This window comes from Urocampus carinirostris, chromosome 2 (genome assembly GCF_059441175.1).
Source record: "Urocampus carinirostris isolate Australia breed hairy pipefish chromosome 2, RoL_Ucar_1.0, whole genome shotgun sequence".
NCBI classification, from domain to species: Eukaryota; Metazoa; Chordata; class Actinopteri; order Syngnathiformes; family Syngnathidae; genus Urocampus; species Urocampus carinirostris.
In genome coordinates, this window is record NC_142350.1 from 37,120,881 (window position 1) to 37,147,939 (window position 27,059).

Here is a 27,059-nt window from a genome sequence, read left to right on the forward strand (position 1 = left end):
TTCAGTGTTGTCATTTCTAAGTTCCATCAGGCCCTTTGAGGACCATTGGAGTACGACACCCCTGCTCTACAAGACCTCAACAATGGAGCCTAAATGTATCATTTGAAAGAAGTCATCTTTTTGTGTGTGTACCCCAGATGGTATCCAAGCTTCAAAAGAAATTTCTGGAGAGGTCTTACCCATCGGTTGATCACGTTCACGTACAAGGAGGAGACCGTCGAACCATCTACGAGAATCCATCTGTTATCAGCCAGACACTAAGGAGGCTCGTGAGACAGCGACAGGCCAAACAGCAAAGCCAGTGACCCGTGAACAGAGCGTCAATAAACAACTTACTTTATGTTTGACCACTAGATGTCACTGTATTGTGCAACCGAATACTAAAAAAAAGCACAACGAGAATACCAACGACAGCTATTGACTAAGTCTATTTACAATGTGTTCAATGTTGCCATATTGATAGTATTTAATGCCCATATGCAAATTCATGTTCTTATATAAAACAAGTAGATGCAAATAAAAAAAAAAGTATTTTTCATCGTAATTCTTAACTATGACCTGATCTACAAACTGCATAAAAACAGCTATAATTAATTTTTCAAGAAAATGTACTAGCTCCAATCCAATACAGAATGTTTACAGAATGTACATTGTCACACTGATTTATTTTTATTTTTCAATGAAAATGTGGGTGTGAAGACTTTTCTTGAAGGGACAGTGTGCAATAATTGACCACTAGATGTCATTGCATTATGTAGGAGATTACAAATCCTGGAGCCTCAAAGTGACCAAACCGGCAAAAGAAAGAGTAGAAAATGAAAAAAGTGAGGGGGAAAAATGGAAAGCTTTTGATAAAGTGTCTCATAACAAACTTCTACAAAAACTGAAATGCTATGGTATTAGTGGAAAACTGCTTGAATGGATAACTGCATATTTGTCAAATCGTAAACAATGCGTAAAAATTGATGATGTTCTTTCAGCGTGGTCGGAAGTTTGTAGTGGGGTACCGCAGGGCTCAGTACTAGGACCATTATTATTTCTGTTTTTTGTGAACGACCTACCTGAGGCCATTCAAAGTAGTGACATCTCAATTTTTGCCGATGATGCTAAACTGTCGGCTTTCTTACCAAAAACCCAGGTTACAGGAACAATTGATTTTCTCCAAAATTACATTAAATCAGTTTTTTTTTGGTCCGAAAAGTGGCAACTGCAATTGTCATCTCATAAATGCTTAGCGCAGTCGTTTTTACATGGTTTTGTTCCACTGTATAACATCAATGATCATGATTTGCATGTTGTTACTGAACATAAGGATCTGGGTGTCACTCTTACTTCAAACGTAAAGTTTATCACGCATATCGCCAAAATTACCAACAAAGCCAATAACATAGCATCAAACATTTACAGACACTTTTACAACAAGAACCCAGCATTCTTAGTTCGAATGTTTTGCGTTTATGTTAGACCCGGGTTAGAATATAACAGCGTTGTGTGGAACCCTTACTTACTCAAGGACATTAACCTACTGGAAGGAGTTCAACGACGGTATACGAAGCGGATACCTGGGATGCACAGCTTGTCATATCCGGAAAGACTACAAAGACTGAACTTGGACTTTTTGGAGCTCCGTAGAATTCGATTTGATTTAATTTTTGTGTTCAAAGTACTGCATGGAATGATCGATGTGCCTTTTGATCAATTTTTTGAGTTCTGTCGTGTTGATGGTTTACGTGGTCACAGATATAAGTTACGGGTGCCTAGACCTACCAGCAACTTGCACGGAAACTTTATTTCTTTCAGGATACCAAAAATTTGGAATTTTTTGCCTGACCGGGTTATTAGTGCAAATACGGTGCAAACCTTTGAGCAAAGGTTGGCAGAAACAGATCTGTCAAATTTCCTTAGGGGAAATTTGACAGATCATGCTCACTCTCAGCATTAGTTTTTTTTTTCTTTGTGTCATGTTTTGATTAATGTATCCAACAATACCTGCAATAAACATTTCATTTCGTTTCAACGATAAAGACAACAAATGAACAAAGAAATATACAAAGGAAAAAAGCTAAGCAAAGAAAAATGAGATGGTAGACTCATGTTATGCAAAATAAATACAAATTTCCCTACCTCCTTTAAAAAGGTTATGTGGTTATATTTATGTATTTTTTCTTGTCATCCAAATCAATTTTGTGTTTTTTAAGAAAGAAAGTACTGTATTTTGCCACTCGGTGGCACTAAATAATACACACTCCTATCGTTTGAATCCATTTCTTCCATTTGCCATTTCCTTAGAATTAATTTATAAAATAAGGAGTCCACTTCAACAGATAGATAGGTTTATTCTGTTTTAATATTGGACAACAGCTAAGAAGATTTCTTTAATTTGACCATTACTGTCCACTGCTTTTGTTTTGACTATTAACTCATGTCACTATTGGCCAATCATGTTCCGGTTCTCTGAAATCCACACCCCTTAAGGATGATCTGTTTATTTTAAGTGTCTACTATAGGTTTGACTTAACACAGATATACTTAGGTCAAGTCAAGTCATGTTTATTTGTGACGCCCTTAATCACAAAGGGCTGCACAGACCACAGATTATTGCAAACCACAGACTATTATGACACCATCCCGTTATCTAAAACCTACATGAGGCCAAGGAAAAACTCAAAAACCTCAACATGAGGAAAATGAAGAAACCTTGAATAGGTACCACACATGAGGTAATCCTTTATATTTTATTATACAGCAACTTTTTGTGATCATTTTGTTGCTAAACAAACAGAACGATGGTGATTATTGTGAAATAAAAAGCCAAGCTCATCAGTTTATCCTGAGGATTTAAGTTTAATTATGACACCACAGCAAAATAAAAATTTCCAACAGATTTGGAATCGGATTCCATCCATATACATGCATAGCAACAACATTTTAAGAAACATGTTCTCCCATTATCAGGACACTGGAATGATAATCAGTATTCACACTGACCTTGTTTGTTAGCAATAAACATAATTATTTTTTTCTCCCCTCCCGGTGGGGTTACAAATAATTATATGCACAGTACCCATTTAGTAATACTGCTTTCAGTAACATTCCCTCATTTACAAAGTATTGCATCGAGAGCAAATTTCCAAAAAGGGAGACCAAAGTGTATCATGAAACAGAAATACGTGTACTATACAAGTATGCTGCCATCCTCTCTGAAAACATCCACATCTGGTTCCAAGGAAAAAAAGACAGACAGACAACCACATAGGAATGCAAAGCCATTGCGTGTATGCCAAAATGTGAAATGCACCACAAAAGAAGTGAAGAGTTCATCAGAAGCAGTCCGCAATCTCCATTTGGGGCATATACTCAACTCGCTACAGCAAATAAGAATACACAAGTGCCTCAGTCGCTATTTTTGTGTCTAAAATGCATCTCCTTTTTGTATCGTCCATTGTTTCATTGTGCCTACGTTACAATGTAAACAATATGAGTGCTACACAAGAATGACTATACAGTAACATTACAAACAACTCTCATATAAATTTCATTTGAATTTAAATTAAAATCACTACTCAATAATGATTGTGAAATAAATAAATGTGAAAGTGGCACCGATATTATCCTTGATTGGTTTTCTTCTCCTTTTCTTTTCCGGCCAATGTTTTTGCATGGTTACGTCATAAAACGACGGGAGGAGCTTCTCTTGATTGTCCACGAGCAGTTTTTAGCACTGCGGGATGCACTTTTCCGGAAACAAACAGTGTACCAAAACAAATTACCGTATTTCCTGGACTGTATGGCGTACCGGCAAACTTTTGAAATTTGAAAGTGCGCCTTTTCCCTGGTGTGCCTTATATACGGCTGACCAGATTGGAAGTGCATGAAGTAATTACTCTGTAGGTATGCCATATTCAAGGTTTTATGGTAATACCATGTTTGGGAAATGATTGAGCAATGATTGAGCAATGATTGATCAAATCGATAAACATTGCTGACCTTATTTTGAGGAACATCGTTTGTAACAGGGATTGAAATTGAGTAGAAGCGGTGGTTTAGGGACGCAGCATACATAAATCACTGCATTAAAATGTAACCTACACATATGTAGTCCTGATTTCATCTGCCTTATAGTCTGGTGCACCCTATAGTGTGGGGCTGGGCCATATACTTCGGTGTGCCTTGCAGTGCGGAAAATACGGTAAATCAAACAGGGAAATATGATGGGGGACAGAGTTGGAGTAGAAGATTCTGTTTTCTCATTTCACATGCTCCGCAGCATGTGACGAACAGTAAAACTTCTTATGGGTAATAAAGTTTGACAGGTTGTTGAACTGGATATCGCAGAGACGACAGTACTTGCTACTTCCGGAGGTGATTCCTCCCTTGTTGGCCGGCGGCGCGGCATCCTCGTTCGGCGATTTGGAGGAAGGCGACACGTTTTCGTTGGAGTCTGCCGGGTTTTCGGCAGCCCACGTCGGTGAGGGATTAACTGCATGGCCATCTGGCTGAGGCTGGTTTTCCTGTTGCGGCGCCGTGCCCGATCGTTCTTCCGGCTTGTGTCCCCCGTTGACGATGACCATGCCTCGGTTTTTGGGCAGGAGGGGGAGAGGCTCCTTGCCAGGATGCGGGCAGCCATTAGCGCTGGGCTGTTGAGTCGCTTCCTTCGTTATCCCCGCCTCACCTCCGCTGCCTCCCCCGTTAACGCTCTGTTCCTGCTCGCCGGATTCTCCCTGCACGGCTGGCGTCGCGGTCACGTTGTCGGTTGGCTTGATCCCGAAATATGGTGATATTTGCTCAGAACCTTTCATCTTCTTGATTGCTCCGGGATAAAGGCAGTGGGGCGGATACATGTTCTTGTCATCTTTTAACGGTATGGCCGGGGTTTCGGGAAAGGGCTTTAGACCTGGTACTGGCCCCAGATGAGGTGAGAACACGCCCCCATTCTGCACCATCACCTTCCCGTTTTTTTCACATTTGCTCGGGTTTTTGTCGTAAGTCTCACCAGTGTTGTTAGCGGGTTCAATCTTCACATCAGGGAACGTGGTCGTGTCTAGACTTCCCGTCTCATTGGGCAACGGGGTTTGTTGCGACTTCTGAGCAGTAGCAGCGGCGGTAGCCGGGCAAAAGTTCTGTTTGTGTGCCAAGTAGTTTTCTACTTTATTAAAACTGATTTTGCAAACTGCACATTCGTGGTAGTCCAACAGTCTTCTGGGAGAGCTACACGTTTTATCAGAGAGAAGAGAGCACTTTTTACTGAGGTCAATGGGGGCGTCTAACTCCATTTGCTCTCCTGTATTACATTTGGGAGTCAACATGGGTTTTGTGACAGTAAGGGAAGCCTCCAGGTGTTTGGGGACCATTCCTGGGAAGATGTCACAGCGGGGGTGAAAACGGTCAGAGAGGCTATCCACGGCTTCTTGGGACGTACATGGATTCATTGGGTGGATCCCGAGGAAGCCCGGTTGCCCCATTCCGGGTCTTTGGTGGTCCGGGTCTGGCAGGCACAACTCGTACATCTTCCTTCGCTTACGAGTTCTCATGGTCCTCTGCATGGAGGGCACCTTGTTGGCTGACATGCGCTTCATGGGTGGGTCGTGACGCGTGGCGCAGTAGTACTGCTTGTGCACCATGTAGGTCTCATGTCGGCTGAAGGTTATATTGCAGGCGTCGCAGGTGGTCTTACTCGGGTCGTTGTCACTCTCCACCAGACCGGTACTGGGTATTTTACCCTCCATCTGTTTGCCGTTGAGCCTGTCTTCAACACCTGTTGGTGTGGCCACCTTCTTCACCTGCCCCGATAAGTCCTTCTCTGGTCCTTTGGCCCCTGCGTTTATCATGTCCATCATGCTGGAGTTGAGGCAGGCTGACTGCATGAGGTGACTGTCGTTTTCGTTAGGGTGGCAGCCAGTCAACATGCTCACTGAAGTGTGGCCACTGTTGGGACTGACCGAGTCAGGGACCTTATCAGAAAGGGCGGAAAAATCGGGTGACTTTGCCATGTGTTGCCAGCGGCTGTTACAGTAGTGCTTTTTGTGCACCAAATAGTTGTCCAGGTTGCTGAAGGTGATATTGCATTCAAAACAGGTGGCGCCTTTGGGCATGAGAGGGCTGTAGATGACCGGCGGGTAGTTGTTCCCTCCGTGACGTAGCCTCCTGTGAACCAGCTCTGACATTTTAGCGAGTATTTCAGAAGCCTGGGGGACCACCGAAATGTCCTGGGAGAAAGCAAACTGTGACAAGAAGGGGCCCATGGGAAACGTAGGCATGTTATGCTGCACGGGGGAAGAGGCCAGGCGGGGGCTGGAGGGCTCTGATTTGATCCTAGTGTAAGAAAAACTGGCTTTGCTGCCCGGGTGTGCATCTCCCTTCTGAGCAGACAGCGTGGGCTTCTTCTCAGCCTTGTCGGCCTCGCCGTCTGTGCCGGTTTCCTTGTTGAGAGCTCCTTTGGGGCTTCCCAGCAGAGTGTCCTTCCTGTTGGCCAGCTCGGCGCAGGCCTGCTGCTGTTGCTGGAGGCTTTCCTCGGACCCCCTGGGGGAATGCTCGCTTGTGTCGCCTTCCCTGTGAAGTTTGTTGCCATGTCCATGTAAGTCCTGATGCTGTAAGAGTTCCCTGTGGCTCTGAAAGCTGATATGGCAGTGATTGCATCTGAAGGCCGCCTGTGACAGGTGAGACATGATGTGATGCTGGAATGTAATAAGAGAATCTGCCGTGTAGTTACAGATTGTGCATTTCAAGCTGGTGCCAGGAGGGAGGCTCTCTTCCATTTTGACACCTGTGAAAGAGATAAAAGGAACAACCTCAGAATCTCGCCTCCCAGTTCTCCTTTGCGGTAATTGTGCAAACCATCAAATACTTCCGCTTTATGCCAAGGATATCCCTCATGCTCTTGAGTTTTATTCGCTCAGGGACATATTGTCAGTGATGTCAGCGATGTTATTCAGAAATCCTCTACCTTTCTTGTCAAGATTTTTAAAATGAAGACATCTACTTCCCCCCAAATATTTTCTTCTCGAGATGACTCACCAGTGTGCGAGGTGCTCAGGTGGATCTCCAGGGACCTAGCCCCTGAAAAAGTCTTGCTACATTGTGGGAAGGGGCACATATTGGAGGTCGGGTGGGGTCCAGTGTCATTGTCTTCAACGGTCGTCTCTGGTTCCCTTTGCCGCCCGCTGCAGTAGTACATGAGATGGGCCTGGAGATTCCTTTCACTGCGAAACCAGATCCCACACGCTTTGCAGGGGAAGATGTCCTCTGGAGGAACACAAATAGAATCATCGTAACTTTTTAGGTGCATACCTAAAGGTGGGGTGCGTCATTTAAGAAGTTTTTAGAAGGTTAAATATTTTCTTTCTTTTTTTCAGTCTGCGTTAACAATGCCCAACTGAGTTCATACAGCCCTTATTTTTATTTTTCACTGTGCCTATCTGTTTTTATCTTGCTTTTATTAGAGCAGTATAGGGCGGAATACATTAGGTTCAGGAATGGGGCCTCGAGGGAGTGCTGGAGAGTCATGCTTTTTTTTTTTTTAATACTTTCTATTTGTCAGTGTAGCATAAAATGTTGAAAGTAAGAAAAGGCATTTCCTAAGATGAAACCCCCAAAAAGATGAAAAAAGAAGAGTTTATTAAGGTGTCTCTAAGAAATGAATGGACACGCATCATGACTGAGCAAATCGAGGCTGCTATTATGACTTTAAGCCAGGAGATAGCGGAAGAAAGTAGCAACATTTTAAATTCTGTTAACTCCTTTAAAAATGAAGTGATACAGGTATTATTACTTTTTTTCTCCAAAACACAGAATACCAAAAGCTCAGCCTCAAAATTCTTAGATACTTCCTATTCCTGTACTGCTACCACTGGGTTTGTGCCCTTTCTCAAGGGCAAACAAGAACACTGGACCATCTGCTTACCTCCCCGTTGAGCTGAACCCAGATAGCCTTTGCAAAGTAAACAAACAGACTATTTGCAAGAGGCCTGTATTTTGCAATTAACACGTTAGTCCGATCCTCAGAGTGTTTATGTGAACCCAAAACTTGAAGGTCATAGCTTCTTATCTCCAATGCAGAGACTCATCTGGGTTAATCGACGCCTTGTGGAGAAGACACTCCTCGTTAAGCGGGTGACTATGGGTAAGCTTGTGTGTGCATATGCTCACGATAGGAAGCACGTGCTTGTGTGCGTCTACCAAAAGAGCATCGTACATAAATGACGCTTACTGTTGACAATCGCAGTGGGCAGGATGGAAGCCATTGCAGCCTGCTGCGGCAAGAGTTGGATGCTGTCCAGCAGCCTGGCCGGGTACATGCCCTCGCTCAAAGACATGTGGTTGACGGCCTGCAGACGAGAGTCAAAGTCGACAGCAAATGCCACAAGCTCTTCGCCCTCCATCATGTTTTTGGTGGTGGTGCACCACAGCTGGCCACCTGGACAAAACAGATACAAGAGGATGTTTAGGTGTTGCTAAGTCAAAAACTGCAAATCTTTAAAGGAAATCTTAGTGGCATTTTTGCAGCGTCAAGGTAAGGCTAGACAAAACACATGGAAACAGTTGAATTTCAAACATAATGGTCAACACAAAAGCTGCTGCTTGGAAACTAAATATGACCCACAGCTATTTTAATGTTAATTGGTCTTGGAATAATCAAGATGATCAATCGAAAAATATGTGCCAGCTCTCAAATTCAAGTAATGGACAAAACTCAAAGCTACAGGGTAAGTTAAAATCCAAAGCGTTAGATGATCCTGGTTTAAAGCTCCCCCCCCCTTTCTTGTTTCCCATTTGCCTAACTGGTTTGTTGTCCTACATTAGTTTGTCAGTGACACCTTTTTACAGTCAAGTCAACCAATCGCATGAAGGTCAGAAAGTTTTCAGGAAAGCATATCTTAAGTAAGGGTAGAGGTAAGATCGGGCCTAAAAAAAATACAGCTTGACCCAATCCATTCCCACGGGTATTAAAGCCCAACCCAGCCCAAGCCCGACCAATTAACTCTGCATTACCGAGCCAAAAGCAAACCCAAAAGTTTACGTTTTATCTCTGAGGACTTGAGAGGAGGAAGGGTATTTTATGATGAAAAATGAAAGCCTTATATAATTAAATCGTTAAACAAAACTGCCTAAACATTTACGTCGTTTATATTCTGTGTCTGCATGTGTTACATTTACTGACAATTTACCACCATTGACAGACTTTTTTTAAGAGTTGACAGGAAAACCTTTAGGCAGTCAGTTATTTAGATGGCTTGGACATTAGGCCATAAAACACAGCAGCAATTTGTCTTTAACAACCAAGCGGCAATTTAAGTCAGTGAGCGACAAGAGAGGCTGAGGGACGAAGGAGAACAATTGCAGGCCGTCAACTTCATTTTTTTTGGTTTTAGTATCCATACATAGTTGTACTATAAACAGATACATATTTTTAAAAAAAGTCAGCAAGAGAGGAGCACAGCCCTGCCTGACCTGAACGTAATGATTGATATTTTAGGCCCGACTCAGGCATAATATCTTACCTATATGCAAGGGTAGGGTGTACACATTGTACTGTCAACCCAGTGGGCACCAAGTTATTTGAAATACCTTCTATGTATATTCTTTTGTATACTTGACTTTAGAATAATTTTTGTCTTGGTTTTGGTTATTTAAAATATGCTTAACCTTGGTTGGATAAAAACAAAAAATCAGAATCCGAGGAGAAAAATCACAGCTCCTCACAACGGCTTAGCAAAATTAGCTAATCTGACTGTTTTTATTATAAACCCCAAAAAGGTCTTTTACATTATTAGATTGTTGTGTTTTGGTAGCAAGCATTTCATTTTTTTTAAATCTTCTGAATGCATTCATTAAGTCAAGAAGGATGAGGGGGCTGTGGGTGTGTGAGGGGAGGTAGGAAAGAGCAAAGGCTTTAGCTAAGATAATATTTATCTCAGCACATGACAGGTTTTCAGCCGCACTCCATTTTCCATTGAAGAGATTAAAGTTTTTTAATATGACTATTTACAGAAATCTGGCTGAAGAGATAACAACAAACTATGATATGCTTTGGCTAAATGGCAGAATTAGGACATTGTTTCTGCGGAAAGCCGGACAATTAATTAAAGCACGCTGTTAGCTTTCAAAGATGTGCAAACATACCATCGCAGTGTCAGGCTGAGAGAGGACGTGATTTGAGCTCTAGCTGATGCCGAATAAAGAGAGTCCTGAAGAGAAGCGTAGGGGGCGGGTGGGAGTGGGCGGCAAGAAATGCTCTCACACATGCGTAACACTAATTACTCATGTTTACATGAAACCTATAACTTATATAAGTCTGCCTTAAAAACCGTCCGTAAACAGCATGAAAATGCTCTCGACCAACACTTCACGTCATCTGTTTGTTGGAACACCCTGAAAAGACATGTTTACAGTATTTTGACGTACATTTATCCCTCGCTGTATCGCGATTTACTTTACGCGGTTTTGATACTTTAAGGATTTTTGGCGTGCAACGTGCGGCGGGCATTGTGTTCTGCAGCATGAGGGTAAGTCGCCAAGAACTATGTGTGCGAGCGACTGTGATAGGCCAGTGTATGCTGTCAATACAACATAGTATTAACATTGAAAATCTATTTATCAATCAATAAGACTCTGGAGAAAGTCAAAAGAATGCAACGAAACCCTGATCACCACCAGGTGCTCAGTGGATTGTTATCTGGTCCGGAAATAGACTGACGCAGCATCATGGGGAGAAAGCAATAACAGGGCTGCATGTCCGACCAACTGCTACTATTACATAACAACTCTCTCAAGCTACCCGTGACGAGCCTGTAGCTCACCAATGTCTGATTCATTACCTATAAAGCGGATGACCTGGAGCTACAACTTGTGAGAAATTACTACATTGGTGACTTTTGAGTTTTTATCATTGAGTAGACCTGGCTCAACCCTAAGATTCTTGATGCTAGCGTGCATCTAGCCGGCCACTCTCTCCAACGTTTTGTTACACTAAAAGGACAATTCCACTAATTTTGTTGCATTTTTTAATCATAACAATAAAGACCATTCATCCAACTGCAATTCTGTGTTCTGTGTTTTTATTTGTAGATCTATACTTGTTCATTTTTTACAGTCATATATATTATATATTACTGTTATCTAAATGATAAAAAAATTGTTCTACTTGGCGGGTTTATACTATCGATGGACCTTTTTCGAACTAACCACTCCAAAAACAAAGGAATATTCGATGCTAAATTAAAGACATTGCAGGTATGTCTTCATTCAACCGCTATGGTATTAAAAGCACTGTCACAAATGTGTCCAAGGAGCAAAATGGTATTAAAATATGCCACCCGTGTGCAGGCTTACTGTCTTTGAGCGTGTGTGTGTGCACATCACCCCTTTTAAAAAGCAGTTCCTATCTGTCGGCCAATCAACTGTGACGAGACACACACTTCAGGGTGCTCCACTTCATCGTTTTGATTCTGTCATACCGTGCACTGCCTGGAGAGCCCCTTTGAATTTTTATCTCCTAATTAAAATAACAAAACTCCTCTCTACTGTCTGCCAGAGTTACAATCAAGGTAGATACAAACGCCGACTGGCAATGAAGGGGAATACATAACAGCCGGAGCCACAAAAGTTCCTCTCCTCTGCGTAGAGCGCTTTAGTTCCGACACGTTCGTAGCTAACAAAGGGAATTATGAAGTAAGTCCCGCACGTTGAGTTACAAATCGGTGTATTTGGATCGGTGCCGATCAAAGGCGCTGCGGACTCCTCGGTTGAAAGGAGGCAGATTATGCGGAGTGTGTAGAAATGTTTTACTGCTGTTGACAGCAGAATATGCCGCCGAATTGCATCCATTCAGTCAACCATGCCACTCTCCCATATGTTGGGTGCTCAAATGCTTGAAGAGGGCAGCAGGAATGGATGCACCAATTTGTTAGGGGCGAGACAGGGTTCGTACACCTTTTTCACGGCCAAATTCAAGCACTTTTAAGTACTTTCAAGGCCAATTTTGCAATTTCTCCAGTGGCGTTGATAGAAAAAATCCGGTGTTAATGGTGTATTTTGCAGATCCACATCCATATCTGGGATTTACATATGCAATTTTTAATCTTACATGTGCATTTATCAAGATGTATGAGTTTTAGACCTTGAGTAAATCGTGATTATATTTGTGAATCTGAACAATACGTGTGTAAATTTTTCTGAGACAAATCTCTCTCCATATAAATGTTGGGTAATTTGGCTTAAATTTTCATTTTTGAGAAGCTCTTGCCAACACTACCTTAACTTTTTTGCCTGGCCCATAATAAATGTCCATAATTGAGACGTAATCCTTGCACTAATACATATTTCATAGTACCCTGATTAGGTGTGGCAGGCGCCTGTCTTCTTGAGCGCGACCCGTAGGGGCGATAACGCTTCACAGGACACTGCTCTACAGTTTAATGCCAGCTGCCGTTATCCACGAGGGAAGAAGAAATTCAATGGCAGAGCAAAGCCACCAAAAAGCAGCGTTGGCATAATTTTTAGGCAGACCTTTATTTTAACATGGCAACAATTTCAAGAATTTACAAGCACTTCATCCAAAATCTTTGAAATTAAAATTCAATTCAAGCATTTTCCGGCACTCGTACAAACCCTGACTTAGACACTTTCAAAATATATGGTTTTGATTAATCCTGTATAAGAAGTATTATCTTACAGCACTCTAGACAATTAAAATGACGAACATCAGTTTTTTACTTACGAAGGCTGGCAAATGTTTGACTTGGGAGCCTCAATTGTTTTCTTTCATGTAGTAAACTGAATTCAATCAATAAAGCAAACAAGAAGGCACCAATAAACTAACAAATAAGAAGAGATGAACTCAAGCACCAGGTCGAGACAAAAATGAATAGAAACCCCCCCAAGGCAAATAATCTGGATCTAGTTAATCGTCAAAAGGTCCTTATTGTTTAAATAAAGATTTAAAAAAATAAAAATAAAATATTTTGCTTACATAAAATATTTGTGTTTTTATTCTGCTGCTTTCTTTGTATGGCTTATTTTTGCTTAACAAGGGAAATGGCAAACATTAAAGGTGATGTATAGAATTTTGATCTTTTTTACTAGCTGACGCCATCTTCGGGCTTGATCATAATTTCAGCCTGTCAAGCTGCTTGTGTGGCATATGCAAACATGTGCATTTTTTAGACGCTCGAAATAAACTCTTCTATTTTCATCTTTTCTGGAGATTGTGTTAGTGTTTGGACTGTATTTGAAACAGTACTTTACTTAGTTTCACCATTTTCATGCTACACTGACAGAAAACTGCAAGGGCGAGCATTAAATCAGTTTCCACACCCTTTGCCCTCTTTCCTGCTTCCTAATGTGTTGTGAGTCTCAAACAGATCTGACAAACGTAAAGAAAAATCAAATAGGCGTGGTGGAAATCAAGTCATAAAGGCTCTTTGAACCCAGTAAACACATACTTATTCAAGAAAATGTTCTGCTTAAAACTCTTTAAGGACAGCTCACACGATGCACCCCACCTTTAATAAGAGGAGCAATTGGCTAAGGTTGAAAGGTACGATAAAATGTTGAGCATTAGAAAAGCATTCCATCGAGGTGCAATATCGTCAACCCGCCACTGATACTTTGTTTTCGACGAAGCGTCCCGAACTCACAAAGGCGCCGTTTACGCGAGCGAAAGCGGGGTCAAGAGTGAGAGCGGAAAGACCAAACGCGAGTCAAGAAACTGGGCGAAAGGCTGCGAAAAGTGCAGCTTGCGATTTGCACTTGTTTGCCTGCTAACTGTCTGCGCTGAGCCGCCTTTGTGCGCCGGCCAATGCAGTTGGAATGAAGGCTATTGTCTAAATCCTCCTGCAGAGCACCTGATAAAAGAATAAAGAACTATGACATATTCTAAAAACAATGGAGGAATTAAGGAGAGACAATAGGCCAGCTGCCTCATTAAAACAATCAAAACGGCATCCTGTACGTGGTCCAGATAATTAAAAACCACTGCTTCCTAAAGTCTCTCAATACCATATCCAGCGGCTCACTGAGGCCCCGAGACCGGAGCTGGCGAAATGCCCTCTTCCCTTCTTCCTTTTGATTAATGCTTTATTTGAACACACGCTTGAAGATGAGCGTGCGAGGGAAATTCATGAAACGCATTTAGAATGCAACCCCCACCCCCTCGCTAAGTACTTACAAACTAATCAAACGTCTCAGGATGAATCACTCGGGGCATGCGCCACCAGAGATTTCAAAGTGCACACATCACAGAGGGCATTTTGTTTTAATTTGCTCACGTTGAACGACTTTATGAAAAACGGGATGGGAAATGTACAGTATCTACGGGGGAGGCAGGGCAAAGTGAGATACATGAGCCCCGCGTGTTTTTTTCGGGATATATATTTTTCTCTCGCCGCCCCGCAAACAGCTCGACGCGGCCGTATCTTAATGAAGTCGCAAACAAATCTCATGCCTTGTGCAAAGCTGCGAGACAACAAAGCGGCAGAAATAACAGAAGGGCTGGGATAATTAAACTGGCCCGAAGACAGGTATTCAAATGTCGGTGTGTAAACAGCGCAACTCTTTTAATAGTTTTGCTGTAAAATGCGTAGTTAAGCACATCAGCATTCGCCTCTCCCATCTGTCCAAACGCGTTGCGGAGGCCATTACGGATCTGGAGTGCGCTTGCACGTGCCGCGGCACCGTTTCAATGGGCTGACTCGCACGGGACCACCGAGGTCTCGTATTTCATTTCAAACAAGGTAGGGGCAAACATTTGGGAAGGGGGTTCGTACGTCTCTTGTGGATTTTTAAAGCCCATTGACCAATTTCTTCAGTACCGTTAATAGAAAAAATATGGTTTGAATTATGTATTTTGAAGAGCCACAATTGTATCTGCGATTTACACATGCAATTTTTAAGAATGCATCGTTAATAACTAATACTCCATGAATGCATTAATCAAGATTTATAGATCTTGAACAAAATTGCAAATACATTTATTTTTGAGAAACATCTCTCCCCAAATAGGTGTTGGGTAAAATAATGACCATTATTATGTATTATGTAACTCAAATATTCAGTGAAAAGTTCTTTCAATTATAATTGGGAAATGCTACCTTATTTTTTGCAGAGCCTATGATAAAATGTCCATAATTGCACTAATACACATCTCATGGTGCCCTATTTAGGCGTAGCATGCACTTGTCCTCTTGGGAGTGACCTGTAGGGAGCGATGACTCTCCGTAGAACAATGCCGTACAAACTAATCCCACTTAATCACAAGGGAAGAAGAAATGCAATGGCAAAGCGAAGCCACCAGTGCTACTTTCAAACAGACTTGTTGTAAAACATGGCAACAATTTCAAGCATTTACCAGCACTTCACCCAAAATTCAAGTACTCTTTAAACCTTGAAAACACAACATTAAAATTCAATCATTTTTCAAGGCTGTCGAGCACCCATCCAAACCCTGTTGGGAGGGTGGAAAAGTCGAAAATTACCGTACTGCTGTACTTCTGTACTAGATAACGCACCGGATTGAAAGCTGCATGCACACACTTAAGAATGAGGTTCAATCTTGTCTTCGTACAAACAGCACTTGATTTTTTTTAGCCGCAGGCTTGAACAGCCATAAAAATACCATACTGTGAAGAATAGTGCCAGACTGCTAGCCAGACGTATTTTTTGTGCTGTTGTCATTGGTGGTTGTCATGGTAACGGACCAGATTGCATTCACCTGACATCGTTCCTCAAGGATTAAAGCGACCCGACATTGATGCCGAAATGAAAGTTTAGGGCTTTTGAAAATAATGAATACAATACTTTTAAACCTCCCGTTTTCTGTCATTTATTAAATGAACTATTAAATATGGACTAATACCTCATTTGAAGAGCGTTAGAAATGTGAATTTCGTTCTGCATTCTGATTAGCTTAACAAGGGGCCTCAAGCTCAATTTACTTGGTGGCCACCGGAACTAGTTCATGGGTGATGTTGGGCCAAATCGAAAAAAAAAAAACATGATAAAAATATTCCACAGTTATGAAAAATAGCGTTTTAAAAATAAATTGCTCCTAAATACAATCTTATAATAGAAAAAAACATTTAAATGAATTTAACAGTAAACCAATCAATCAGTGACAAATTAATCCATAGTCTGTGTGGGCTGCACTTAAATGAGCAGTGTGCATTACTTGACCATTATTTTAGGTGTCAAATAATACACAAAGTCCATTTAAAGACAATGTAGATAAGGCATTTTTTAATTAAGCCGATACTTGATTGAAAGTTAAGATTGGTTTCAAATATTGATGAGCGTTACAAATAATAATTTAGCAATTGCCCCAAAAAGTAAAAAAAAATCCATTAATGAAAAAAATAAATAAATTGGTATACCTACTCATAACATTTTTGTCTGATTGCAATAGTTTAATCCGAAGTAAAATAGTTTTAAAATTCTTTCAAAATCTCTCTAAATGTTAAATCATGCAAGGGGAAAAAATGATTCGTAACCTTTGATTTTAGCCACTTCTTCCTGAGCCTAATAGGGATTGTAAGGCCATTTTTCTTTGTGTTGGCTATCCGGGCGCGATTGGCGGTCATTGGCTGCCGGCCTTAATTGTCAAGTTAAGCCAGTGGCGCCTGAAGCTGCCGTGAGGGCCCTAATTAAAAACCTTACTCTTCTCGTCTTCAAATCAGCTCCAGTCCAATGCAAACACACTTCACATACTCTGCGAATATGAACTGCAGACTGTTCAATCCTGGTTCTAAATAAAGCCCCACCACAGGTCAATTCAGCACCCCAATATAGGGAAGACCGATCCTGCCATATGTAGAAATAAATGAATAGAAAAATAAGTACCTATCAATATAAGCCATTTAAATAAACAAATGCACACATAAATCACGTAATACCAACTGTAAATATATGGCATTAATAAAATTTATTCATTTTGTATGCATTTTGTCATTTATTTTGTCATTTTTGCTGTATTTATTTTGTCATGTATTTTGTCGAGTAATTTGCTGTGTATTTGGTCACAACAACATGTTAAAAGAATGAGGAGGCGGGCCATTTGCCTAGACCAGGGGTGTCAAACTCATTTTAACTCGGGGGCCACACGATAGAACAAACATTCTGTCGGGGGCCGGATTAGTAGATTCAAGAGAAAGAAAATGAGAGATAAAGAAATAAGAGAAAGAGGGAGTGAAAAGGAGAGAGCGCGGGACAAAGAAAGAGAGAGAGGGAGAGAGCGTGAGAAACAGAAGATAAAAAGAGAAGTCGTGAGAGAGGGGGAAAGAAAGGGAGCGGAAAAAAGAAATCCAAAGAGAAATAGAAAGACAGAAGGATAGAAAAGAGAAAAGAAAGCACAAAGGGTAGGAAGAAAGAGAAAAGAGGGAAAAGAAAAAAAGGAAGTTAGAGCAAAAGTTAATAAGTTAAAAAGACACAGAGAGAGAGAAAGAGACAACAAGCAACAAAGGAAGAGAAAAAGAGAGACACAGAGAGTGAAAGGGACAGAGAGTGGGAGAAAACGGGTGGAAGAGAGAGAGAGAGAGAGAGATACAAGTACAGTGTCTTTGTTCGAGGCACCTTTCTTTGGCAACATCAAGTGGACATATTTCAACCTGCAGCTTGTTTTTCTCTTGCGCTTCTCTGAGTGTTGGATCGCGGGCCGGATTCAATCCCTCAGCGGGCCTGACCTGGCCCGCGGGCCGCCTCTTTGACACCTGTGGCCTAGACTATTCACCTATTGATTGATTAGCTATGAATTGGCTTTGAGTAAAAAACTCGACCCGCCCCTTTATTTGAGTAACATTTTGTTGCAACAGAATACACAACAAAACACATGACAAAATAAATGACGACATAAACACCAACATGAATAAATGTCAACAGAAATGACAAAACGCATCCATACAGGGTGTTCCAAAAACTGTATACACGTATTAAATAGCCTAAAACATTTCTGCTATTCATCCATCCATTATCTGCACCGCTTGCTTACACACAAGCATGGGGAGAACATGCAAACTCCGCACAGACGCGGTAATCACTCAGTCGCCGCGCTGCCCGTGGTTGGCACATCCATCCATCCATCCATTATCTGCACCGCTTACCCTCAGTAGGGTAGCGGGGGTGCTGGAGCCCATCCCAACTGTCTTCGGGCAGGGGACACCCTGAACTGGTTGCCAGCCAACCACAGGGCACACAGAGACACACAACTCACTCACTTCTTCACAGCAAGGGACAATTTGGACCAGCCAATTAACCTGAGATGGATTTGGAATGTGGGAGGAAACTCGAGTCCCTGGAGGAAACCCACACAAGCACAGGGAGAACATGCAAACTCCGCACAGAAAAGCTGGTAACTGGATTTGATCCCAAGGCCTCAGGGCTGTGCCGCAGACGCACCAACCTCTCAGCTGCCGTGCCGCCCCCTTTCTCATATTTAATTTTGGAGTAAGAATGGTCAAAAAACAATGTTCTGAAAACATTCTGAAAATGTGAAAATAAAGCTGAAGTGCAAATACTTGTGTGGAACTCTTTGCACTTCGACCTTATTTTTACATTTCTAGAATGTTTTCAGGGCAAATTCTTGTAAGACCGTTATCCCTCGTTCTGACTCTAAAACCAACCCTGAAATAAAAAGTCTACTGGCTATTTAAATACAAATAGTATAAACACGTTACAACATAAACAAATTGTCATATATTTAAGTAACACGTGATTTATTTTAGGTTCATTTAATGATGTTGCGGGCAGCACGGCGGCGCATTGGTTAGCGCTTGTACGGCACAGTCCTGAGGTAATGAGATCGAACCTCCTGTGTGGAGTTTGCATGTTCTCCCCGTGCTTGCGTGGGTTTCCTCCCGGCCCTCCTGTTTCCTCTTACATTCCAAAAACAAGCATGTCAGGTTAATTGGCCGGTCCAAATTGTCCCTATATAAGCGAATGAGTTGTCTGTCCCTGTGTGCCCTGCGACTGGCTGGCAACCAGTTCAGGGTGTCCCCTGCCCACTGCCTGAAAATAGCTGGGATGGGCTCCGGCACCCCCGCGACCCTACTGAGGATAAGCGGTGCAGAAAATGGGTGGATGGATTAATGATGTTGCATATATTTATAGAAATTTCTTAATTTATACATACATGCCAAAGTTTGGACTTTTATATTATCGTTTTATATTACAAAACGCAAAACACAATCCGTCTTCACAATAATCAAACGAAACATAACAACACGTGCTTGTTTAAACCCCAAAGTGTCAAACTTTTACCAAAACGGAAAGTGAATGTGATCATTGGAGCGGTTTGTTCTCGCACAAAGACTTGGTCGCACTTCAAAATAAAGCAGCCATGGACTCAAATATTAGTTTGGAGTCAGGATTTGTTGTTGTTACCTTAAAGGGGTTGATATTTTTCAAATAGCGGTAAAAAAGGGCCAAATGCGGTAGTCTAAACGGGTAAAGTGAGTCGTGTTGGCAGGTATCATATATGTAAATGAGAGGAATATCTTTTTTTTCTCATATACTAATCAAATCAATATTTTTTTCTTCCTTGCCCCTCTACCATTTTTTTTCACCCCTAAGAAACTAAAAATCTTTGCCCATCCTTGTAATAGCCCAGGAGTCCCAACCGTGGTTCCCCTAAGGACAGCTTAGGTGCCCGTAGATCTGTTTTCGAAATAGCTTACCAGGTCTGGGTAATTGTTGTTTTCTACTAAAATATATATTTAAAATAATTTACTGAGTCTTTTTAACCCTACAGCCAACAATTACCCTGATAATATGGTAATATGGTAACGCCATTGTAAAAAGTTGTTATTTTCATACCTGTCAACCTGTACGTTTTTGCCGTACAAAGTACGTTTATTATGCATTTTAAGACGTGTACGACATACAAGTAAATCTGTATGGAAAAACGCAAATTTGTCGATTATGGGTACCATCCGGTATACACTTACTATGACGAAACGGCAAATCAATCAACTCAAACGAGTTCGCCGCGGTAGCCTCTATCTCGGTATCGTTTTTTTTCGTTGCAAACGAGGCGAGCAGTTTGATGCTACTGTGCGCATGCATCTGCCACCTCGGATTTCATGTCATAGTTATGTAGTGAAAGGAAGTCCGTTTCTTTTTAGAGAACCGGCTTTTTTGGCTCAACTCATTAAATAGGGCTCTCAAACGGCTCACTTGCTTTGATGCATTATATTACAAACTATTATCTTGTATAAAGAAGTTAAGAAAAAAGAAAGTATAAAAGGAGAAAATGAAAAAAGACAGGTTTGTGATTATCCCTTTAATCAGTATATTACCAACAATAATTTAATGAATTCATAATTTGAATACGAAAATGTATTATTCTACTTAATTATATTTGCATGTATTTTTTCCTTCTACAGCGAACGTCCAAGCTACTTGATTTTTGAACTTTTTTATAATAAACCTCATTCATGTCGAGAAACTCAATATCTCACAACAAAATATTAATTAACAATATATTTGATATAACAAAACACATGCACAATATAACATGTTAAACTACATAAATAAACCCGTTTGGAAAAAAAATATGGTGCAAGATTATTTTGTATTTTGTAAGGGAAAATACGACTGTAAGGGCATGGAGCCGTGGAGGTTGACAGGTATGTATTTTAGAAATGCATATCAAACTCCTTTGCGCTAATTATCCTGAAACAGTAGCTCTTGGCTTGAAAAAGGTTGGACACCCCTGTAATAAACTAATCTTTACATCGGCACTGGACAAGACATCGCCAAACTCTACTTGTGTCCGGCTCATTTGCATACTGGGAGAGAATTCCACTCTCAGTATGAATTGTGTTCTTTTCAGGTTTTGGCACGGCCGCTAGGAGGCACTCTTCTCATGTTCAAGCTTCTGCTAGTGGATCGTGAGACATGAGAGATGGAGTCTGCAAGCACGAGTAAGTGTGCGTTTTGTCTTTGCCCTGAGGTAAACATCTTTTTGTCATAGGGACTGTTTAAAAAAACCCTTAAAGAGGAGTTTACATATAATATACATACACTGCATTTGTACATAAAAACAGTATGTTTTCATTTGAATTCAAACTTCCCCCAAACAAATATTGAATGTGTTTATACTCAGCTTGTTATGATTTGAGACAATTTTGGCATCAAGCTTTTGCTCATATTCAAGTTAAAGATATAGTGTTTACGACAGTGGTCTTAAACTTAATTTACTTGGGGGCCGCTGGAGGTCTGAATGTAGTTGGGCAGAATTATGTTTTGCAAAAGAAAACCTCCGATAAAAAATAAAAATCCACTGATGTCAAAAATATGGTTGATATATATATATATATGTATGTATATATACTTCACAAAGTACAATATAAAATAACATTAAGAATTAATATAAAAGTCAATCAATCATTAATAAATAAATCCATAATTTGATTAGGCTGCACTTACATGAAAGTGACAGGGTATTATTTGACTACTAGATGCCACTGTATTGTGTAGTGTAACCAAAAACGAGTGCTACAAAGCACAAGGAAGAACACAAACTACAGAAAGATGATAACTCAAAAAAAAACTGTTTTGTGTCTTATTTTTTGTCCAGCCTTTCACAAAGTATACGTGAAAGGATAATGGAAAAAATGAGGGAATGAAAAAGGGCAGAAAGAAAGGGAAGAAGAAAGGAAAAAGAAGAAAACAAGGGAGAAAGTAAAGGAGAGAGGATAGAACAAACAGAAAGGGAAAAATAAAAGGAAAATAGAAAAAAAACAGGGAAAGAAAATGAAAAAGAAAAAGAAGAAAAAACAAGAACAAAAAAGGAAAAAGGATAAAACGGGAAACACTAAGGTCCACATAAAACTATAGTGCGCAATAAAATCTAGCGCTTTTTAATGTCAAAGGATTGGCATGTATCCTCTTCTCTTGTCTTCTCTTCTCTTGTCTTGTCTTCTCTTCTATTGTCTTGTCTTGTCTTCTCTTGTCTTCTCTTCTAATTTATTATAGTCCATTCTCAAGCAGAACATAAAATACCTACATATGTATTTATTTTCCACTGTCGGAGTGCAAAACAACCCATTGCCAAGTAAAATTGGGTTCTACTTATTACGCCTTTAATTGAAAAGAGAATATTTCACACTTTAAGCATTGGCAATTTAAGACAATTTCGAGGGAACCATTTGGATTGGTGACAATGATTTCTTTTTTTTCTTCTTCTTTTTTTCTGAGCAAATGAGTTGCTTTCGTTACTCATGTGATAAAGAGGCCAATTTCAACTTTGGATTTTGGTCTGCCACTTTGGGCTTACACATTCCTACACTGCAATCCGTTTCTTCTCATTTATTCTCTCAAACACATCGAATGAAAAAAAAATAATGAAAAAAACTGTTGAAGTAAAGCTCCTGGCTCCTCCAACATGCTTTGCTCAGCTTTTTACTTTTTTTAGACAGGTTTGTCCCGTTGGGGTCTATATGAAGTCCCTTTTTTGTTGTGCCTGTATCCTGTTGACTGGGCACTAACCCAGGGGTGTACAAACTCCGGCCAGCGGGCCACATTTGGACCATCAGACCAAATGTTAAAAATATATTGATTATATGTATTAAATAAGGGGTTTCCAAATCATTTTTACCGAGGGCCACATGAGCTGTCTTCAAAGGGCCTGATGTAACTTATAAATGTATCCACTTCTTATTGTAAAATTAGTCTCAATGTATTGCTTAATTAAGTTACAAACATTACAGTTGAACCAATAAAATAATGCTATCCTTGTCCCTAGAGTCCAACATTCAAACAGCTGGCTACATGTTTCTTCACTCGCTTTCTTTTTTAGCTATTTATTTTATTGAACAAGATAAGAATCATATTTAAAGCAAAATAACTTTAGAGCAAGCTACATTGCATTTGGAGTTTTTCAAGAGCGTAAGTTTAGTATGGACGGAGGCATGTGCCCCCGTTGATAGCAGACAATCATTGTTTGGTCCCACCAATTTTATGTAATCACTTAAAGCCCTTGTGTGTTATATTTGACCGCTAGATGGGGCTGTTGTCTAATGCGAAAGAATACCAATAGCAAGCAAAAAGACACCGGACAAGCATAGCCGACTACTAGGAATGGATTCCGCTATGTAAAAGAAATACTCATTTCTTGATCTATGTTTTTTATTTTCTAAATAGCGTTGATAAGTCATGTATATTTGCCCAGTTTTCAAATCCATGTTTCTAATTTTTTTTTTTAACTGGATTGACGTTTTTTGTACCAGTAGGAGGCACTAAATATTACACACTGTCCATTTAAAAAAAATCTGCTACGTCCCCACCAATGTCAAGTCACGTCATTTTGAAATGGAAGCGACCAACAAGAAAATTGCATCGACCTAAATCAGGGGTCTCCAATGTGTTTTCTGCGGACAGGTTGTGAAAATAACTCACCAGTGAAGGGCTATTGTGATTTTCTGGGAATTTTGATTTCTAACTGGCATGATGATTTAGTGGTTGACTAAGCCTATGTTAACGACTTAAAAAAATCTCAATCTGGTCCTACAACATAACAACATACTAATCTGTATAAATCCATTTAAATCTATCCAAACTAAACGACTTCATGAATCCAAATTTATGCGTGTGTTTGTATGTGACTTATAGGCTTCAAAACGTCTGAACCGATTTTACCGAAAATTGACACAGTTGTACTTTAGGCCTCCACGAGTTTCTTTAAGTAGCTATTGTATCAACGCACTTCCAATAAATACCAACAAAATTGATATATCTGGTTTCATGGGGTCTGCTTTCCACGGTTCTCTCTCGCTCTCTAGCGGCCAAATTAGGTACTGCAGCTTCCAGCCACAGACCATTCTGAGCAGCCGAATTCTTTTTCTTTCTGCCAACAGTGGACCATTTACTTGTAACACGATGAGTCGTTATTTAAGAAATGCATACCACACTGGTAGCCTTTCGCACCAACATGTAAGTAGATGACAGCTTCAAAGGGTGGTGAGCCCTGGCCTACATCATCTTTTTCCCGCACGTATTTTGCCGAGGTTTTGGATCTGAGACAGTTATAGTAGATATACAAAATCAAATCAATAATTTGTTTGCGTTCTGCGCTTTTTCCAAGGTTTTTTTAAACCAATGTGGCCCGCCACTCTAAATGTTTGCCCACCCCTGTCACAATCACTATGCCATCCAGCTGTGGCCCTCGTCTGCCCCACTCTCTTATCAATCGTGGCTTGGAGTGAAGCAACCAAGGGGCCCCATTTCGGGTTTTTTTCCCCTTCAAAGACACCGACACGTGCCTCAGTTCTTCTCCAACATGGCTCCGGCCCTACACCACATGGGCTGGCTGGTTGTGCTGTGGGTGTGTGATTGCATTTTTTGTGTGATTATATGTTTGTGTGTGTGTGTGTGCGTGTATGGTGGATGCCAGCCTAATGCAAATGCTCGCCGTTTAAAAACTGGGAGGCTCTCTTTTGCCTCGTCTCTCCCTTTTGGAGAGGTCTACTTTTGGCCTTCTGGTGCTGGCAGTTCTTTTCTTACTCCAGAAGGACCGAGTCACAGAGATGCACCTGTCACCCACATTGGAATTCAAACATTATTGTCATGCTTGGGACAATTGAAATTAGCTTACCGCAGTGTTTTTCAGCCTTCTTGGGGGCAAAGCAGGCAATTTAGATTTATTTTTTGTTTACATAGTTTATATTATATTTGTTAGCAAAATTAAAAAAATATATATTATTAAAATGATCACATTTTAATAGTTGTGATCCCTGCCCAATGCCTGAAGATGGCCAGGATAGGTTCTGGCATCTCCGCGACACTAGTGAGGATAAACGGTGGAGAAAATGGATGGATGGACATTCGGATTGGTTGTACATTTCTTAAAATATTGATTGATTGACATTTAACCCCCACCCCCTGTTTATCCTAAGGTTAAGGTTATAATAAATTCTAAATCATCATCTTTATACGTACAATCATACTCAGGTCCCTCTAAGTGAGGCTCATGTTATGCAAAATAAATACAAATTTCTTGACCGATGAGTATTTAAAAAAAATCATGTTAATATAATAGTTTATGTATTTTCAATATTGTTTAATTAATTTATGTTTTTTTTACCACCAGGATGTGCTAAATAATACACAATATCTATTTAAGTATTATTTGCCTGTGATACTTTTTTGGAGCATGAGCTCAAACCATCAAGTTCACAAAAATATTTACCCCCAAAATCAGTGGGCAAATTATTCTGCAACATAATATTGCAGCAGAAGATGAGTAATTCTTTGATGGGGAAGATGGCAAATCATTTACCAATTACAAAGGGGTTTTTGTTCCGTGTAAAACTAGGGAAAGTTTCATGGCAAACATTATTTTATTGAGATTGTGTAGATTAAAAACTCTATATTCTTTAATTCTCTACTGTTTCTACTGTATTATGATATCAATCACTGCACCAGTTTATGACAACTATTAATCATTTTGTAGGAAAAGGCCCAAAAGCATGATTCATCTTGTATGCCTGGTCGGTGTTGCCCACCCGCTGCCCCCTGCCCCAGCTCATTGCCATTCATTGGTCCTGGCAAACCCCTTTGCTGCCCCAGGTATCGCCACGGAGCCATCTGGAGCCGACATCTGTCTCTCTATTGATCACGAGGGTTTAGCACTTGATCAAACAGACTGTGACAGGAAATTGCTCCTTTCCCCACAGAAAAGGCCAAATGCCTGCACGGGGGTAATAAAGTGGAACTCTGATGCAGTAACGGGTGAAGCGGGCAGGACCGCTGCTGCTGGATCGCCGACGCATCATCACCAACATTCTGTTTGTAAACCCCAAACAAGAGCCACGTCTCAATATACAGTTTATCCCAATTATCGAGGGTGATTTGTTTCAAGACAGTTATGATAAGTACAGTACCATTAAGTAGAGTTCGTTAAAACAGCAAGTAGTCGTATTGAGAACATTGAGTTATTCATTGATGTGTAAACCAGCGGTGTCAATCTCTAAACGAATATATTTCTCCCATGCGTATGGTAAGGAAACACAACGAAAAAGCGCTCTATAAGAGTGAATAGCAAACAGCTAATGTACTTCACTGACACTGGACATTTTTGCTGTAGCGACAAAAAAATATATATTTTGTAATTTTCTTACAAAATGCATTTTTATCAATTTGGTAAAAACGGATGTGGTAAATAACAAAGATTCAAACTATTTGGTAGCACTGAGAACCTCAACCGTCTTAATCCGTTTATTAGTTATTCGTTTATTTGTTTTTTGATTACGGACACCTGCAAAAGAAATTGCATTAGGATGCCAGTTCATTATTTCGACTATTATTCCTCACAGTTGTTTTTTATTGCTACTTTTATGCACTGTTTACATTATTGTCACTATTGGCCAATCATGTTGTTGTTCTTTGATATCCACACCGGTTCAGGCACATCTGCTTTTTGTAACTGAGGAGAAATAATTACTAGAAAAGGGGGATTAGGGTTGTGTAACAGGTTTGGCATTCGACATTGTGAGATTTTTTTTTTGTAAAGTCCTCTCCTGTTGTCTTTGCTCTTTGTTAAAAATTCATTGATGTCTTCTCAACTTCTTTTGAGTGTCTACTAAACGATGACCTTATCAATTAAAAACCTGACAACGAGCTGTTGATACGTGTGCTCACGTGACCCTCCGAAACCAGAATATTTTCAAATATTCCAATCTTAGACTGAATTTGCTGTTTGGTTAACTACAAAATATTGTGAGGGAAGAATGAAGCGGAATAGTGATTACAGTTATTTGTCAAGCTTTTGTAAGTAGTACACTTGAGTTAAGTGTGATATACACTCAGTACATATTGGAGTATAACCTGTGGCGTTCAATGTAATGCTGACACGGGAATTTTTATTACATCCGTCAGTGTAGAGTGCATTTGTTCCAGGAAGTCAGTGTAACATCTTGTTTAGCAAGTAGGAACAATTTTATTCTGAAGGTGACATTTATTCAGCATTGTAGAACACATTTAATTGTTTCTGTAGAGCCAAAGATATGTTTTGCGATGCCTACAGTGTTGGGATTGTCCTTTGGAATATGATGCAGATTTAGAACGAGGACACTAAT

At 40.4% G+C, this 27,059-nt stretch overlaps 2 protein-coding genes across 6 annotated transcripts in view; one reads left to right on the forward strand and one right to left on the reverse strand.

Annotated features, from left to right (window-relative positions):
- LOC148371793 (uncharacterized) overlaps positions 1-3,533 on the forward strand; it is a 41,955-nt gene extending 38,422 nt beyond the window's left edge. The window contains exon 11 of one of the 2 annotated variants that reach the window (XM_088326405.1): positions 138-3,533. In XM_088326405.1, coding sequence (XP_088182531.1) covers positions 138-305 — 168 coding nt within the window. In that variant the 3' untranslated portion in view covers positions 306-3,533. The remainder of the gene's footprint in view (positions 1-137) is intronic. The other variant, XM_088326404.1, reaches the window with a different exon arrangement.
- zfpm2a (zinc finger protein, FOG family member 2a) overlaps positions 2,789-27,059 on the reverse strand; it is a 208,320-nt gene continuing 184,049 nt past the window's right edge. For 2 of the 4 annotated variants that reach the window (XM_088326401.1, XM_088326399.1), the window contains exons 6-8: positions 8,207-8,413; positions 7,015-7,242; positions 2,789-6,763 (exon numbers count right to left, since the gene is read on the reverse strand). In XM_088326401.1, the coding sequence (XP_088182527.1) occupies positions 4,248-6,763; positions 7,015-7,242; positions 8,207-8,413 (2,951 nt within the window). In that variant the 3' untranslated portion in view covers positions 2,789-4,247. Of the gene's footprint in view, positions 6,764-7,014; positions 7,243-8,206; positions 8,414-15,503; positions 15,612-16,481; positions 16,526-27,059 lie in introns of those variants that run through there. The other 2 variants (XM_088326403.1, XM_088326402.1) reach the window with 2 other exon arrangements.